A 19,531-nucleotide genomic window follows, 5' to 3' on the forward strand; every position below is an offset into this window, starting at 1 on the left:
TCAAGAATCTAACTATGATTACAAAATTAGCATCGTATGTTCGGAAATATCAGAGCATGCAAGGCAAATGATTCTTGTCATATTATGTTTGGGTTCGAATAGCTCAAATGAAGAAAACTAGAAAATATAAATCATTTAATAAAGGTACTCCAGATGCCCAGTGCTTTGACTTTCAAAAAGCATTACAACAGATCACAATTATGCTCTATTTTTATACTAAAAGTAATTTTCAAAAATCTTGTTCCCAGGCGTATAAAGATTAGAAAGGGAAACGGTTCGGCACTTCATCCCATAGCTCCTATTTCCATCTCATCTAAAACAAAGCAATGAAAAGGAATTTGGTTTGTTTCTTATTTTTGTGATTTCTTTCGCCAGTGAGCATGCTTGTTAGTAAAAAGAAGCGACAAGATTGGTGCTGTATTTCTTTGTTTTGCGATGAGATGAATATATGTTTAGTGAGATGAAAAACGGAGCAGTTCCCCTGTATGTCATTATATTATCAATTTCAATATTATATTCAACTTTTATGACTTAAAGAACATAAACTATGCTATTTCCTTTACTCCTTCAGCGATGGAAATCGGACGAACATGATCCGATTCGACGTTTATCCTAAACTGTACAGATCGCGATCTGTACAATTTACGAATAACATTGAGTTCCCATCTTTCACGATTGAGTGTTATTACCTTGGACACTCGCACATAACAAAATATTGCAAGATTGAGTCTTGCTCTGAGAAATGAGTTACTCTTGCCGTTCTACCTACGAACGAATCGTGACAACTATTTGCCCCTAGAGCGTGAGTGTCTTTCTGTTTTCTTTGCATGACTACACGCGGGACGTTGAGCGCGCTTGCTTAATTATGTGCACTGTAGATTGAAGCCCCTCAACTAATTATTTAACATTATGTGTACTTTGTTCCCATTCTATTTCGAAATTCCGAAATTCCCTCTAGTTTCGAAAACTTCGATAGTTAGATACTTTTTAGAATCTTCAAACTATTGACGTAGGAAGAAGCAATGTCTTTAAAATTTGAAAGCAAAATTCTTTCTGAGTAGCTTTCAATTTATGTGCGAACTAGGTGCGATGCGAATTGGGATTTGGGATTTTTTTAGCTAACAGCATGAAAAACCAAAAAGGACACAAATGATGCCGAAATTGTTTTTTTTTTGCGAATGCCATTATTAATATACGGGCATGTTATAGGAAAAATATCCTATAAGTCCGTAATATACTTCTGTTTCCAGCAAGTATTACCAGTAAGCCGTCGTTGTTCAAGCGGTCTCAATCTGTTAAACAGAATTTTGGACATAATTTTGTATTAAGGAGGGTTATTCCTCGGTAATTGGCGCTTAAGAGCTGTCTTAAGAGAGGATCATTTTATAGCAACCTTCAAAATCAGTAAAAACGTTAAGAACGTAAAATCTGTGACCTTAATATCTAAAACAATGTGAAAAGTATAATTGAATTCTTTCACTTGAAGCAACAAGTTCGTTGATTTAGTTAGGACGATACAAACATTATTTTTAACTTTTGTCCTCCCCTTCGATTTCTTAACTCGAATCACCCGAGAATTGTTTTCTGATAGGTAGGTATGTTCTAGCAGATTTTTTTTCACGTACTTTTTTAAATATTTTTACAAATTTTTAAGGAAAAATAATGGTTTTGGCAGGTTTGGACCTATTATTGTTAAAAATTGGTTATTAAGATTAAGAGGGTAAGAGAGTTTCATAGCGTAATGAGCTCGAGCGGAATGGGCACTTCGCGTTCTTTATTTACAATGCTTTGAAACTCAGATGTGAAAATGTACATTATGTGGAAGATTTTGATTTGAAAAATGTATATACACTTAACCAGCGTTTCAATGTTCGGTATTTTGTATGCCGAGTTTCAACTGCAAAATTTCTTTTTACCTGAAATTCCAGTTTGTTAGTAGACCAACAACGTTTGTCAGTAATAAATTCCCGAGTCTCGGTAACAAATTCTGTTGATTATTTTGACTTTTATTTATTTTTGCTGAATGAATCATTAAATCCATAAAATGCTGAAAGGCACAAAAAGTCGGTAGAAATTTATACAGCGCTACCGGTAAAAAATTAAAATTTGCCGACCAGCCTTTTGAAAATACTAAACGCGGTTGTAGAGCTTCTCGCTCTTGTTTTTTTGCTTATGTCTTACCCGTTGAGCCAAAAACTATTTTGTAAATTGTTTCCGTCGTGCTGGTTGGACCTGCGTTTCCACAAGTGAACTTTTTTGTGTTTTGCAAAGATCAGCCACAGATCGCATAGCTGTGTAAAACAAGTTGAAATGCATTGATGCCCTCAGCCTTTGGAAATTTTCAAAAGAAATTATCATGGAGTATAGCCAAAGCTTCCTGAGTTATCGTACTAAACATCTTTCATATTATGCTACATATCGTAAGTAATGATGATAATAAGCGAGAGATTTTCTTTTCATTCAATCTCTATAAATCAAAAACTGCCAAAGTCTTTATAACTCTATACTTTTATTTTATGCAAATGAACATAGATTGAATATACTGTCAAGTCAGTAAAATAGGTTTCCAAAAAACAAATCCTCATTTACTGTCTAACTCAGTAATGTTCATATTTATTTGACTTTTTCGTTTATGCTGAACTCTCGGTAATGACAATTTTGCTGTTGAAATTACCGTGATCTGTAGTCCAAAAACTCAATAAAATTAATACTGGTGCTGAAAATAATCATCTTTTTGCACATAAAGGCGGCGCACAGGTCTAATTTATGGAGGAACATCAATTTTCTAATTTCAGAAAAAATGTGGTGCAAACTCGATTTTTTGATTTTGAAAAAAAAAAACGATGGATACATTATCAATCGAAATGTCGCATCTGCTTTAATCCTGGCAACGAAATTGGTAAAAACTTGAAGTGTGTTATGAAAGCGATATGAAACCTAGAGAAGAAACTTATTTCTAAAGAAAGGCTATGAAAATATAAAGCAAAATTATGCTACCAAATATGAATGTTAATATCCTTGAACAAATATATTCCTCATAAGACTTGTTGAATCGATTAAACAATTGCAACAAATTCAAATTTTTAAAGGGGAAGGCCTCGTAATAACTTTTGAATGAAAACTGGGAATTTGAATTATTTGACATTGCTGTATGCTGGTGTTGCGATTTGTGACATATAGTGTGATTCGTTTAAAGCACAATGCAAACTATTGTTCAGTAATACGTCACGAAAACAAAATTGCACCAAACTCACGAACATTCTAAATTGTTTTCAGCAACGAATTTTTGCTATTAAATAGATCCCTTTATCAAGATTCAGTTTTGGTTTTTATTACAAAAGAAATCCCGTGATTTCCCGGAACAAGCAGTATTTTTAACATGAATTTAGACTTATTTGGGAAGTATTTGGCTTCGCAGTGTTGAAGAGAATTGAAAACTATGTTTTTGCAATTCCTGATCATAATAATTGGTTTACAGTTGTCATTTGAGTGATAAAACGGCCTACTTTTCCATACCAACAGAATGGGTGCTTTAATGACCATTATGCAACTCAAATGGGTTGCATAATATTCATTATAGCACTCATTTCGGTGCTATAATGAAAAACCTACATTGGGACAGTAGTTACATGACTACATTTAGCTGAATTAGTTTGGGTGAGTGTTTAAATAGTGTACTCTAAGCGTCACCTAATAAATAAAATGGTTTGTTAGACATAACATCACAATTTTTCAAAGGCAACTGCATCCATCGCTTCATAGCTTATCTTGCTACGCAATTTGGCACGATAAGATGGAATCTTATTGTTCTCTGCCGCAACATAATTTATTGGCATGAATGATCATGTTGAGTAAATTCGATTGTACAATTTCGGTATAGATTTATCATATAAAAGCCCATTTTTCGTCATTGCAAAAAATAGCGTGTGCAACTCGTTGCAAAACTCGATTTTTTCTGCACTCGTAGTATTTATCCAACTCGGCAAGCCTCGTTGGATAAACGTACAACTCGTGCTGAAAAAATCATCTTTTTGCAACTAGTTGCACAAACTACTATTTTAATCTTTTCCCGGGATAAGAAAAGTATCGGGAAATAGACTCTCTATGTTTCAATATTTTAACAACTTTATAACCGTCATTTAGTTAATGCAACTAATAGAAGAATGTTTGAATTTTCTAAATGTCAGTTTAAGCTGTCAAAGACTATACGCAGGAGTCACGCGGACGCGCACCCTGAATTCCACCGGCGAGTATTTATGCCCGCGTATTTTCGACGCGCGCCTATACGTGTTTCCTTCTATTTGCACCGTAAAAAACATAAGAACATGCCGTTCCGCATGTGAACGGGCAGCCCCTAGCGAAAGCACATGTCCGATTTGAAAGGAAGAATCACGATCATTGCAGCAATGATCGTGATTCGATTCCATTCGATCGTAAGTTGTACATGTTCCGATTATAGATAGTGGAATATATAGATGAGCGAAGATAAATCCTCTGTCTCCAAACGAACTGTCAAACGTGTCTCCAAACGAGCATGACGTCACGATTTCAATGGAAACGTTAAGGGCTGTGACGTCATATGCGCGTGTGCACGGGCAAAAAAATCGACTCAGCCATGCTTTCGCTCATCTATAGATTCTACTATCTATAGTTCCGATTAACTTGATGTCTACAACTGTACACATTGAGAGTACCGGCTTTTTGCGTGCTCTCGCAATAAACGTCGAATCCCGTGAGCTACAAGCTGTGAGTGTAGACGACACCGATTTATGTGTATCTTGCTCTCTTGAGATCATGGTAACTCACTACCCGAAACGCTCCGCACGAATAAGGGTGGAGAGCGCAAAAGCATCGCTTACTGACGATGATGCTAATAGATCTCACATAAGCTGTGTTCATGTTCGTTGGTCGCTAGAAGCGATTTTCTAACATCGCTGCTCCTTACCCCACTGTACTTTTTATAAAATATATCTTGTAACTCGAACGAATCATTCTATATCTAATGCCATTCTCCTCTCTCCCTGATCCATTCCAGTCAACGCACCGTGCAGGAAACCAAAGGATGGGACGTCTTCAGGGATCCTCCGATCAAGGAGGACACCGGCTCGATGGCCGATCAGGCCTGCCTGGAGCTGACGATCAAAATTCTGAAAATCTTCGCGTACCTGCTGACGTTCGTCATCGTGCTGACCGGCGGTGTGGTCGCCAAAGGCTGTGTCCTCTTCATGTCCTCGCAGCTCAAACGGAATCGCAAGATCACCTACTGCAACCGGGATTTGGCTCGCGATAAGCAGTTCGTAGCGCTGCTGCCCGAGGAGGAGCGGATAGCGTGGATGTGGGCGCTGATGATCGCGTTTGCCGTGCCGGAGATCGGAGCCTTCATCCGATCGACCCGTATCTGTTTCTTCAAATCGATGAAGAAACCATTCAAGTCGCACTTCTTGCTCGTGTTCCTAATGGAGTCATTCCACACGATCGGACTGGTGCTGCTATTTTTCGTCGTCCTCCCGGAAGTCGACTCGGTGAAAGGCGCCATGCTGACCAACTGCCTCTGTGTGATACCGGGTTAGTAGAGCGGAAAGCTCGAGTGTTGCGTGACTTCTGTGTTTTCATTGCATTAATTGTGTTTTGTTTGTTGTTGCGTTTTAGGTTTGCTCGGAATGTTTTCGCGAACCAACAAGGAAGGCAAACGAGCTGTGAAGAGCATCGTAGATTTGGCGGCTATTGCGGCACAAATTACTGGATTCGTTGTGTGGCCTTTGTTGGAAAATAGGCCGGTTCTGTGGCTGATTCCAGTATCGGCTTTGCTGACGTCCTGTGGGTGGTGGGAAAATTACGTTTCACCTCAAAGTCCCTTCGGGTTCGTGCGGGCAATGGGTCGAGTGAAGGAAGATCTCAAGCAGACTCGCTATTTCACGTACATGTTCCTCTCGTTGTGGAAGATTATCTTGTTCTTTTGCATCGTGTTGGTGATTATGTTCTTCAATGGAGATGAAGTAGCCAATCTTTTTTCTCTGTTTGGAGTAGGTTTTGGGCCACACAAAATTGTTGTTGAGGAAGTTGCGACAGCTTTCAGCTCAGCACTTCCTGACCTCGTCGAAGCATCCCAAGCGGGAGATACCGTTGATATCGATGCTTCCTACAACACCGTTACGTATGTTCTGATCATTCAGATTTTGGGCGCATATTTGTGCTATGTTTTCGGCAAATTTGCCTGTAAGATTCTGATTCAAGGTTTCAGTTACGCATTCCCGGTAAATCTAGCCATTCCGGTAGCGATATCCTTATTGATTGCCGCGTGTGGTATTAGAAATGATGATCCATGCTTCTTCCATGGCACAATACCGGATTACTTGTTCTTCGAGAGTCCTCCGGTGTTCCGGTTGAGTGATTTCGCATCACGCCAAATGGCATGGGCCTGGTTGCTTTGGCTTCTGTCGCAAACGTGGATCACCCTCCACATTTGGACACCGAAGTGTGAACGTTTGGCCAATACGGAAAAATTGTTCGTTACTCCCATGTACAATGCGCTGTTAATCGATCAATCGATGGCGCTGAATAGAAGACGAGATGATCAGGCAGATGTGAAGACCGAAGACTTGGCCGAGATTGAAAAGGAAAAGGGAGACGAATACTACGAAACCATATCGGTCCACACGGACGGATCGGCGATGCCTCGGCCGAGTGTGAAGTCGTCCGATCACATCACTAGAATTTACGCGTGCGCAACTTTGTGGCACGAAACAAAGGAGGAGATGATGGTGTTCTTGAAGTCGATTATGCGGATGGACGAAGATCAGTGCGCCCGACGAGTAGCACAAAAGTATCTACGCATTGTGGATCCCGATTACTACGAGTTCGAAAGTAAGGACAATAAACGCAAGATATGTTATGATTTGTTTAAACTGACCATTCGATTTACTTTCAGCACACATTTTCTTCGATGACGCATTCGAAATTTCCGATCACAGCGATGATGATATTCAGTGCAACAGGTTCGTGAAGATCTTGATCGATACGATTGACGAAGCGGCTTCCGAAGTTCATCAAACCAATATTCGTTTGAGACCTCCGAAAAAATATCCAACTCCATACGGAGGTCGGCTGGTTTGGACGCTGCCAGGGAAGACGAAGCTGATTGCCCATCTCAAGGACAAGGATCGTATCCGACATCGTAAGCGTTGGTCACAGGTCATGTACATGTACTATCTGCTCGGACACCGCCTGATGGAATTGCCGATATCGGTTGATCGTAAGGATGTAATGGCTGAAAATACATATTTGCTAACTTTGGATGGCGATATCGATTTCAATCCAAGTGCCGTCACACTGCTGGTGGATTTGATGAAAAAGAACAAGAACCTGGGCGCTGCTTGCGGTCGTATTCACCCGATCGGATCCGGTCCGATGGTGTGGTATCAGAAGTTCGAGTACGCTATTGGTCATTGGCTGCAGAAGGCTACCGAGCATATGATCGGATGTGTACTTTGTAGCCCTGGATGTTTCTCGCTGTTCAGAGGTATGTTAATGGGCATCTTGAATTATTCTTCTAATTCATGAAGCAAATAAATATGCGTTGTTCAACACAGTTGCATAAACATAAAATTTCAAATCGAATAATTTGTATTCCAGGCAAAGGTCTTATGGACGACAACGTCATGCGTAAATATACCACTCGTTCGGATGAAGCACGCCATTACGTGCAGTACGATCAGGGAGAGGATCGTTGGTTGTGTACGTTACTGCTGCAGCGAGGCTATCGTGTCGAGTATTCAGCTGCTTCCGATGCCTACACTCACTGCCCGGAAGGGTTCAACGAGTTCTATAATCAACGTCGTCGCTGGGTACCGTCCACCATCGCCAACATTATGGATCTGCTTATGGATTACAAGCGGACGATCAAGATCAATGATAACATTTCGCTGCTGTACATATTTTATCAGATGATGTTGATGGGTGGTACTATTCTGGGCCCAGGCACGATTTTCCTTATGTTGGTAGGAGCTTTCGTCGCTGCATTCAAGATTGACAATTGGACATCATTCTACTATAACATAATTCCAATATTGCTATTCATGTTGATCTGTTTCACCTGTAAATCGAACATACAACTACTGCTAGCTCAGGTGTTGTCAACGGTATATGCTTTGATTATGATGGCGGTAATCGTCGGTACGGCACTGCAGTTGGGCGAGGATGGAATTGGAAGTCCTTCGGCTATATTCTTGATAGCAATGACAGGGTCATTCTTCATAGCAGCATGTCTTCATCCGCAAGAGTTTTGGTGTATAGCATCGGGATTGATCTATTTGCTCTCTATTCCATCTATGTACTTGCTGCTGATTTTGTATTCGATCATTAACTTAAATGTGGTATCTTGGGGCACTCGTGAAGTGGTGGCTAAGAAAACGAAGAAGGAGCTCGAGCAAGAGAAGAAGGATGCTGAAGAGGCCGCGAAGCGAGTTAAACAAAAATCGCTGCTTGGATTCCTACAGGGAGGGGCTGGTTCCAATGCAGATGAAGAAGGATCCATTGAGGTATCTATTGCTGGGCTGTTCCGTTGTTTACTGTGTACGCATGGAAAGACCACCGATGAAAAGGCCCAATTGGTCCACATTGGAGACGCTCTAAATGCTATTACTAAAAAGATTGAAAATCTGGAGAAGCACATCGACCCTCACGGACATCATACTCGCAAACGTACGGCATCTGCTGGTTCCAGAGACCATCACTTGGGATCAGTCGCTGAAGATAGTGAGGAAGACGATGAACAATCAGATTCGGAGACTTCAACGCTGCAAAGAAACGAACGTGACTTCCTGACAAACCCCTACTGGATTGAGGATCCAGACTTGAAGAAGGGAGAAGTAGACTTTATCTCTAGCACGGAGATCCAGTTCTGGAAGGATTTGATTGACCAATATCTTTACCCAATTGATCAAAACAAGGAAGAACAGGTATGTTGATGTAAATTGTGTTCTGACTAGTCGATTATGAACAATTATTTTAGGCACGTATTGCACATGATCTCAAAGAGCTGCGTGATTCGTCCGTTTTCGGATTCATCATGATTAATGCTCTCTTCGTACTGATCGTGTTCTTGCTCCAGCTGAACAAGGACAATATCCACGTCAAGTGGCCGCTGGGTGTCAAGACAAACATTACATACGACGAAACCACTCAAGAGGTAACACGCGGGAGGCATTCGAAAGCGCAAGGTCATGATTGTTTGAAAACTTTAAACGCTAGCTGATCTACAGTTACCTCAGATGATCGTACCCCTTTCGGATGCCTCCTGTTCCAGCAGATAATAATCTGTATTTTTTTTCTTTTTTCTTCCTTCCATTACAACAAACCTGATCCGGAATGCGGAATCGCAATCTGTACAAAAACATACATCATAACATCATTTCGACTCAAATCGCTCAAAAAATATGCAAACATGACTCGTACTGTACAATCCACACAAAACCGCCAACGCATTTACCAAAACCCCTCATCACGGGATCAACAAACCTTCCCCCAACAACCAAAAACAACCCTCAAACACACAATCAACAGGCACGAATTGCTTCGGACCTGATCGAGTTGCGTAACAAATCCGTGTTTGCATTCTTCATGTTCAACGCGCTGTTCGTACTGATCGTGTTCTTGCTGCAGTTGAACAAAGACAAACTGCACATCATTTGGCCGTTGGGAGTCAAAACCAACATTACCTATGACGAAGTGACAGCCGAGGTTTGATTCAACTGGATTTTTTCTATTATATATGTTTCTCTTGCTAATATCAACTCTGTATTACCCCTCAAAAACCACCCCCACACCATGCATTGTAACTGCTCTTCACAATTTCGTTCCGTCCTTACTACTCGCTGTTCACAACTGGTCGAAAAAAAAACGGAATGAGGGCCCTACCCCCCAATCTAAAGCAATAATGGCTAAACGTTCCCCCAAGGGTTGATGTGTTCTATGCTCCAACTACCCACCACTACCCTCACTGGCTAACAGCATCCGAACGGCGCAAAACGCAGAAAGGGATATTATGGCTAACCAAAACATGTCCTGTGTTTCTAAACTACTCCCTTCCCCCTTTTCACTCGTTACCCTCACACATAGCATGTGGAAAAATGATTGCATGTGGCATGAAAGCTACCCTTCTACAGGAGGACGGTCCATCTTCTGGTACCGGGGCCCAAATAACAAACGTCTTGTTTCGTCTTTCTCCGAACTTTGAATACAAGTTATTAACCTATGTTTAAACATTCAAGAAAAAACACTTCTAATAATTGCACATATTCGCATCCACACTACAATTATGTTACGACTCGATTACTGTTAAATGTATCTATGTATTATACGTTGTGTACCTTTCATTGGTTATTTTTAATGTTAAATATTTGTTCCCCTGTTTTTATGCCAATTACCCATATTCTTGTTTATGTTCGAATGTGCTTTCAAACAATAGTTGATACGCATTTTGGTTCACCCAAACATAATTAAGCGAAAAAGTTACAATAAAAAGTTAAGGTCTTTCTAAGAGAAGAATATGAGTGTATACTTGTTGACGTCGAATCATGATTGAAATGATTCAAAATCTGTCAAAATCTTTAAAAAATTGGAGTTCCAATTGGCAAATAAAAGTGAGTTTAAAAACGAAGGATCATCATTCGATAAATTGATGATTGACGCGTTATATACACTGTTTCTTGTGTTTAAAATAGAAGAAAATGTTTGATAATAAAAACCCTGCTTTGATTTAGTGATAAGAGGGCGTACATTTTGAATCCGGTTTTGAAATTTTTCGAAACATAACCTCATTTTTAATTACCAAATAGGAATCCAGAGAATGTCACATTTTTTGAATTCATGGATTTCCATGAAATTGCACTAAGTCAAACTACTGATTTATCGGAAACTAATATCGACGAGCTAAGCCAATGTCTGTCTGTCCGTGTGTATGTGTGTGTGTATGTGCGTGTGTATGTGTGTGCACGGCAGCTAAGAAAAACATTAGACAACATTTTATACAGCAATCCTTAACCGATTTTCCAGCAACAAGTTTTGTTCGATAGGGGACAAAGCCTAGTACATCACTATTCAATTTGACAACGATTCACCGTTGCGTTTAAAAGTCATGAAGCAAATGGTACATCGAACCATATAAACGCCATATAAGGTTGGAGTCTACAAAGCTACAAAGCAAGACCATGCTGAGGGTGGCTGGGTTCGATTCCCGGTGCCGGTCTAGGCAATTTTCGGATTGGAAATTGTCTCGACTTCCCTGGGCATAAAAGTATCATCGTGCTAGCCTCGTGATATACGAATGCAAAAATGGTAACCTGGCTAAGAAACCTCGCAGTTAAAAACTGTGGAAGTGCTTAATGAACTCTAAGCTGCGAGGCGGCTCTGTCCCAGTGTGGGGATGTAATGCCAAGAAGAAGAAGAAGGTTGGTGTCTTGGCTAAATGCGAGAAAGGCAGTATCACTACTCGGTGAATTAAGTTGGGGTTTTAGACAAAACACGCATGAAAAAGTTTAGCTTACTTTTCATGCACCTATCCTTAGTCGCGACAGGTTGCATTCATCGGGGAATTCTGTCCCATTGATATCTGTTCAAAATTGGCTGCATCGAACTAATAATACAGACCCAAAATACTATTTTTGTAATATGCGAAAAAGGCATAATTACTGCTAGATGAATTAATCAGAGTTTTTTTTTAATTTGAAATTTCTCTGAATATCGAATATGGGCTTCGTGGCCAAGAAGTTAGCGGCGTCAATTGGCATTTACGTGCCGTGGAGTGTGGGTTCGATTCCCTCCGTAGTAAGAAGAGTTTTTGCAAATCATAAAGCTCCCTCTCTTGGAAAACATAAAAAATGAAAGGAATTTCACCATAGTTTTAAGGAATTTTTATTTCATCTAGGAGCGTTACTATTTGAATAATGTGTAAGATCAAATTATTTTGTAGAGCGCAAACTATCAGATATGTTCTAAGAACGAAAAGTCGGTATCATTTTGTTGCATTTTTCGATATTCAATGATGTAATACACTGAAGAATATTAAGAATTCGCATTTATGTTCAATATATAAATTATGAATAATGACCCTTGAAGGAATGGATGAGCACTGAACATAACTGCATGGCTTGATTTTTTTAAATTATAAGTCAGTTAGCAGAAAATGTAAACGCGACAAACATTCTTCAGCAAACTGTAACAAACGGTGCAAAGCGCATGCATGTTAAAAAGACCTAAACCCGGACGTATTAACAAATATAAATACTTCTGACAACAGTGTTTAAATTACATGGCCGAACCCTCATTCCCTTGTCCTAAAAATATTCCAGAAATCAATCACCATCACGTGTCTAACTGAACGGTAACATTTGTTTCACTGTTTTAACACTTTTTTTTGCCAAAATTCTACATCATATGTCCCACTAATACCATTCGATGTGGCTCAAGCAATCTATGAACAAGATCTCAACTTAGACTACAACTTGCTCCAACTTCCTTCGATAATCATAGATTGTTTGGTCACGCCTTGTGCTAACCCAGATCACCCGATTTTCAATGCAACACACACTAATTCCTCGTTTTGCAATATCAACCAGGTGCACATATCGAAAGAATACCTCCAACTGGAACCGATCGGTTTGGTGTTTGTGTTCTTCTTCGCGCTTATCTTGATCATCCAGTTTACCGCCATGTTGTTCCATCGATTCGGAACCCTGTCGCACATCCTGGCCTCTACCGAGCTCAACTGGGGCTGCAACAAGAAGCCGGAAGAGCTCTCGCAAGATGCTCTAATAGATAAGGTAAGTTTTGACACGTTTTCCAGTCATTGAATATTTCTATAAGTCATTGAATGCCATTTGCAATTCAGCACGCGGTGGAGATCGTCAAGAATCTCCAGAGGCTGCAAGGTATCGATGGGGACTACGACAACGACTCCGGTAGCGGGCCGGATCGGATAGCACGTCGCCGCACGATTCAGAACCTGGAGAAGGCACGTCAACCCAGAAGGCAGATTGGCACACTGGACGTGGCATTCAAAAAGCGATTCCTGAAGCTGACGGCGGATGAGAACAATACCGGAACGCCGATCCTGACGCGCAGGATGACGATGCGTCGCGAGACGATACGTGCCCTGGAGGTGCGCAAGAACTCGGTCATGGCGGAGCGGCGCAAGTCGCAGATGCAAACGCTGGGGGCGAACAATGAGTACGGCATCACTGGCGTAAACAATGTAATTTTAAAAACGACGTTTATTTCGATTCGGCTTCAAATCACTGTAATCACTAGATTTTACCTTTGCAGACAAACAACAACGCCCCACAGCGTCCCCTGCGCACATCGAACGCCGGTGTTAGCGTGAAGGACATTTTCAACGTAAACGGAGGCCCGGGAGGTGATATTTACGGTGTTACCGGGCAGGTCAACCAGGCCTACGAGCCGGTCATCGAAGACGACGATCGTAACTCGCTTCGACTGCAACCGCGCAACCAGGTGACGTGGAGTAACAGCAACGGGCGACTGTGACACAGCCGGAGCTCATCCATGTGCGAGTTACCGCCCCTGGTCGACCCTTCTCTCCGAGAGGAATGTGATGTCCTAAACCTTGAATGTGCGTCAAACGTGTACTAACGATTAGCAATTTGATGTGAACGTGATGGAGAAATAATCTCTTAGGATGAAACAACTGATAATTTATAGCACATTTAGTATGTACCGCTGAATTCGATACTTCAACTGATGCAAACAGATAGCTGCCGACATTTTATGCTTCTTTTAAAATAGGTTTAACACTCGTACTTGTACTTCGAAGCCCTATGCAACCAATCAACGAAAAAACTGCCAACTGATATACTCAAGGTTTTGCACAACGACAAAACAGGACAAACTCAACAAGAAAGTAAATACTCAACATAGGTTTAACGAATTTAGCAATATAGTGACGAACACGCTCAAAAACATTTTTGTTTCTGTTTTGGTTACAAAAAGTTCACAACAATTGAACGCAACAAAATTGATTTCGAACTGCGCATTGCATATTTATGTCCTATAGAATTAAACAAGTTCTAGCCTTTCTACTGCCTGTCTACTTGTGTACTACACAAATCTTCGAAAATTGACTTTTTTGTTTATGTAAATATTCTTGGAATCTGTGTTCTTATACTTTGAGTATGAATTATAACTCGATGTTTTATGTGTCTTACTTTTCAATTATTAGTTCAATTTTGTTTTGTCAATGATGTACGATGTAAATCATAAACTATGAAGGAAAGAAAAAGTAAATGAACTTAATATACATTTTATACATGTATTTATATCGTCGATGTATTTTAGTTTAAAATCCGAAATCTGTCCATTTATTGGTTATCGGTTATGACCATCGGTTTCTCCATCTATTATTAAAGTACACCATTCAACAGATCTCGTAATTTAAGCTGTAATTGTACCATGAATCGGAGTAGTAACTTCTAAATATCATTTAAATTCATTATTATGTTATTTGACGTCTTTTACTTGTGTGACAAGAAATCTACTCCCGGGCAAAAACCGTGATATTGATAAATGAGCCATTTTCTTCTACCCGGGCTCGGTCACTATAGTATACTATCCGCGAACGTCAAAGTGGCGACGAATAATTAACCGTTCGGCACGCGCGCGGTCTTGGATTTTTTTCATTAGTGTTTTACAAAATACAACAGCACGCGTGCTCGAGAAATAGGGTACATGGCTCAAACCTTAGCCTATTATGCTGCAGTTGAGCATATTTTTTGTTGTACACCAGCATATATTAGAGCTCTAACCAATATTATGCCATCAGGCGACTTGCCTACTTTTGGTTATTGCACCAACCAGTTAAAAACAATGATAATTGCCCACACTTTACAGTGAACTTTCCCTTACTCGATATTGAAGGGACCATCGAGTTAGGGAGGTATCGAGATAGAGAACAAATGTATACCCAAAACAATCGCCAGCTTATAAATTTTTGATTAATAATTCACCACACCTTAGCCCTCCTTAGCCGTGCGGTAAGACGCGCACCGGTCGGTCTAGGCAATTTTCGGATTGGAAATTGTCTCGACTTCCCTGGTCATAAAAGTATCATCGTGCTAGCCTCATGATATACGAATGCAAAAATGGTAACCTGGCTTAGAAACCTCGCAGTTAATAACTGTGGAAGTGCTTAATGAACACTAAGCTGCGAGGCGGCTCTGTCACAGTGTGGGGATATAATACCAATAAGAAGAAGAAGAAAAATTCACCACACCTACATTCTGTAATTCATTCTGAACGCTCTACCACAGACCAGGTGTTCGCCATACGTCAGGTATTGCAGAAATGCCGCGAATACAACGTGCCCACACATCATCTATTTATCGACTTCAAAGCCGCATATGATACAATCGATCGGGACCAGCTATGGCAGCTAATGCACGAAAACGGATTTCCGGATAAACTGATACGGTTGATCAAGGCGACGATGGATCGGGTGATGTGCGTAGTTCGAGTTTCAGGGGCATTCTCGAGTCCCTTCGAAACCCGTAGAGGGTTACGGCAAGGCGATGGTCTTTCGTGTCTGCTATTCAACATCGCTTTGGAGGGAGTAATACGAAGGGCAGGGATTGACACGAGTGGTACGATTTTCACGAAGTCCGTCCAGTTATTTGGTTTCGCCGACGACATTGATATCATGGCACGTAACTTTGAGAGGATGGAGGAAGCCTACATCAGACTGAAAAGCGAAGCTAAACGGATTGGACTAGTCATCAACACGTCGAAGACGAAGTACATGATAGGAAGAGGCTCAAGAGAGGTCAATGTGAGCCACCCACCACGAGTTTCTATCGGTGGTGACGAAATCGAGGTGGTTGAAGAATTCGTGTACTTGGGCTCACTGGTGACCGCCGATAACGATACCAGCAGAGAAATTCGGAGACGCATAGTGGCTGGAAATCGTACGTACTTTGGACTCCGCAAGACGCTTCGATCGAATAGAGTTCGCCGCCGTACCAAACTGACTATCTACAAAACGCTTATAAGACCGGTAGTTCTCTACGGACACGAGACCTGGACGATGCTCGTGGAGGACCAACGCGCACTGGGAGTCTTCGAAAGGAAAGTGTTGCGTACCATCTATGGTGGGTTGCAGATGGCGGACGGTACGTGGAGGAGGCGAATGAACCACGAGTTGCATCAGCTGTTGGGAGAACCATCCATCGTTCACACCGCGAAAATCGGAAGACTGCGGTGGGCCGGGCACGTAGCCAGAATGTCGGACAGTAATCCGGTAAAAATGGTTCTCGACAACGATCCGACGGGAACAAGAAGGCGAGGTGCACAGCGGGCAAGGTGGATCGATCAGGTGGAGGACGACTTGCGGACCCTCCGCAGACTGCGTGGTTGGCGAAGTGCAGCCATGAACCGAGCTGAATGGAGAAGTCTTTTATGTGCAGCACAGGCCACTCCGGCCTTAGTCTGATGATAAATAAATAACATTCTGTAATCGACAGTAGACGGATCGACAGTTTACTTTCAAATGGGCGAAAATAGCATAATATCCGCGCAATAACAATTATATTACTATGTGCTAAAACTAGTTCACATATGATGGAAAACATCACGCAACCAATATTCTCGCAGCTGTTCTAGATTCTCCAAATCATTCTCGAATTGAAATCCTTTGTTTACCAGTTCAATTACGCTTATATAGTACCCCATCTATTTTCGATATTAATAGCAAGTACAAAGTTAATTGCCTACATTATGGATGGAAATCCGTCGTTGTAGCGCACCAGATTTTTATACGTGATGTAGGCAATTACCTTGAAAGTAGATTTTATTACAGGATAATTTTATCAACATTTGTTACAATGGTGATATGAAGGTATCAACCTCTGATTAAATTGTGTTACGGCTAGAGGGATTTTTGATATCATTTTTGTTTACAATGTTGTGAAAACTCATATGTGAATATGTACACTACCCGCCAAAAGTATGGAAGCGCAAAAATAAGTATTGCAACACCTACTTTGAATATTGCAACACCCCCAAAAAAGTTTAGCATCACCACAGAACTCCCATATTCCCATCGGATCTTTTCCATTTAGAATAATGGGACCTTCAACAAAATTGTTCACGACGATAAGTGCATTAGGCCGGACGTCAATTTAGCTCCCTGGGTGCCTTGGCTACTGGTGGACATCCGGATGCTCCGGATTCTGGAACACGTGTGAAGTCACAATTTAATAAATGCATTCATTCCAGCGAGATGCAATTTTCATCATCTTTCGTAATCGCAATATGACAGGAAAATCAATGCTGACTGACCTTTGCTTGACCAGTTAGTGGTAGCCTCCCACTGATTCTCCGGGAGTTTCGGTACATCCGGTAAAGTGGTCAATTAATAATATTCGTCCCAGAAAGCTGCGATTTTTTCTAAACGGTTTGTGGAGGCATTGTGAGAGAAAAATCAATGAAAGCATCACTAATTGACCCCAGGTGGTCTCCCAGTATTCCTCCGGAAGATCCAGAATATTCGGTAAAGTGGTCAAGTATTTAAATTCGTCCCAAAACGCTGCGATTTTTTCTAAACGGTTTGTGGAAGCATTGTCAGAGAAAAATCAGAGCAAGCATCACTAATTGACCTTAAGTGGTTTCCCAGTGTTCTTCCGGAAGATCCGGAACATCCGGTAAAGTGGTCAATTTTTAAATTACGTCCCAGCAAGCTGCGAGTTTTTCTAAAACGTCTGTGGTAGCATTGTGAGAGCAAAATCAATGCAAGCACCACTCATTGACCAGTGGATAATCCAGTGAAGTGGTCATATTTAATGGTTTTATAATGCATCCCAGAAAACTGCGATTTTTCCTATACCGTTTGTACCCCGACTAGAAGGTCATATCAAAATTAAATCAACCTATGTTATTATGTTATACTAAATTTTTATAACAAAATGTGTTAGAAACATGGTGCAGGATGTTGTTAAAATATCTAAATTTCTATCTAAAATTACACTACTGGAAACAAAAAACTATCAAATTTTGTTACAATTTTATCATAAAAATAACATATTTTGTTAGAAAATTATAACAGAATCAGATACAAAATATATTAGGGGGATTCACTTAACGGCGTAGGTTGCTGTGTATCTGTTTATGGAAATGTTTCATAGGCGATTTGAAATATGTCCCTTGTGATTGAGTGTGAAACATTTCTATAATCAGATACGCAGCGACCTACGCCGTTAAGTGTATACCCCTATTATTTCTGCGCAGTTGCAAATTTCTACAACTCGTGATAGGTCTCCAGATTGTGATCAACAATCAGAAATTTTTGTTTTTGTCTGAACAAGAGTATTTTTCGAGAACATGAAATTAACAACATTACAAATAAGGCAACCTTTGCAAATTATATTTGCGTTGTGATATCCATATGGCTGGAAGACTTTGCTACATCTATTTTAATTGCCTACTGTTGGGCAATTCAGTGTTAAGCATTTTTTAAATCATATTATGATAAAATCCTGTTACAACATTTGAAAGATAATGGATACTAAGAACAAAATTCTATCAAAATATGTTATAAATATCACAATATGTTAATATTGTGTTCAGTTTCAGTTATGCTCTCCTAGTCGGGCAGGCAAACCTCAATGAGTCGATAATGAACACTTAACCGTGAACCAAACCGCGGGCTGTTATGGCAGCCTATAACCATGGAGCATCTAAACGACTTCGAATTGGCTGATGACGTTGCACTCCTCGCACAACGGCGCTCTGATATGCAGAGTAAGCTCTACGACCTTGCCGAGCGCTCCTCTTCGGCAGGTTTAGTCATCAACGTCAACAAAACCAAATCGTTGGATGTAAACACGGCGACTCCTTCTAGTTTCACAGTAGCCGGGCAACCAGTGGAGAATGTTGAAAGCTTCCAATATCTTGGTAGCCAAATGGCGTCGGACGGCGGTACCAAGATCGGCATAGGCGCACGGATCAAGAAAGCAAGGGCTGCCTTTGCGAGTTTAAGAAATATCTGGAAAAACAGGCAGATAAGTGAACGCACCAAAATACGAATTTTCAACTCTAACGTGAAATCTGTGCTGTTATACGCTAGCGAAACATGGTGTGTATCAGTGGAGAACACTCAACGGCTGCAGGTGTTCATTAACAGATGCCTGCGGTATATAATTCGGGCCTGGTGGCCTCACAACTGGATCTCAAACAATGAGCTCCATCGTCGTTGTCACCAGAGGCCGATAGCAACAGAAATTCGGGATCGGAAGTGGGGCTGGGTCGGCCACACTCTACGTAGGGGCGGAAACGAAATCTGTAAACAAGCATTAGACTGGAACCCAGCGGGACATCGCAGCAGAGGCAGACCCAGAGGCTCATGGCGGCGAAGCCTCAATAAAGAAATAAAAGAAGTCGACCGAAATCTAACCTGGCAACAGGTTAAAGCGATAGCCGGGCAACGCTCAGGATGGAGATCTTTCAAGTCGGCCCTTTGCACCACCGGAGG

The 19,531-nt window shown here is 41.0% G+C and overlaps 1 protein-coding gene across 12 annotated transcripts in view; it reads left to right on the forward strand.

Moving 5' to 3' along the window:
• The window catches only part of LOC134227992 (chitin synthase chs-2), a 136,811-nt gene extending 122,481 nt beyond the window's left edge, over positions 1–14,330 (forward strand). For 6 of the 12 annotated variants that reach the window (XM_062709731.1, XM_062709729.1, XM_062709733.1 and 3 more), the window contains 8 exons: positions 5,036–5,565; positions 5,650–6,864; positions 6,929–7,519; positions 7,633–8,957; positions 9,011–9,187; positions 12,615–12,818; positions 12,887–13,249; positions 13,306–14,330. In XM_062709731.1, coding sequence (XP_062565715.1) covers positions 5,036–5,565; positions 5,650–6,864; positions 6,929–7,519; positions 7,633–8,957; positions 9,011–9,187; positions 12,615–12,818; positions 12,887–13,249; positions 13,306–13,542 — 4,642 coding nt within the window. In that variant the 3' untranslated portion in view covers positions 13,543–14,330. Of the gene's footprint in view, positions 1–5,035; positions 5,566–5,649; positions 6,865–6,928; positions 7,520–7,632; positions 8,958–9,010; positions 9,188–9,561; positions 9,739–12,614; positions 12,819–12,886; positions 13,250–13,305 lie in introns of all 12 variants that reach the window. The other 6 variants (XM_062709735.1, XM_062709726.1, XM_062709730.1 and 3 more) reach the window with 3 other exon arrangements.
• The last annotated feature ends 5,201 nt before the right edge of the window (positions 14,331–19,531 follow it).

This window comes from Armigeres subalbatus, chromosome 3 (genome assembly GCF_024139115.2).
Source record: "Armigeres subalbatus isolate Guangzhou_Male chromosome 3, GZ_Asu_2, whole genome shotgun sequence".
Lineage (NCBI taxonomy): Eukaryota > Metazoa > Arthropoda > Insecta > Diptera > Culicidae > Armigeres > Armigeres subalbatus.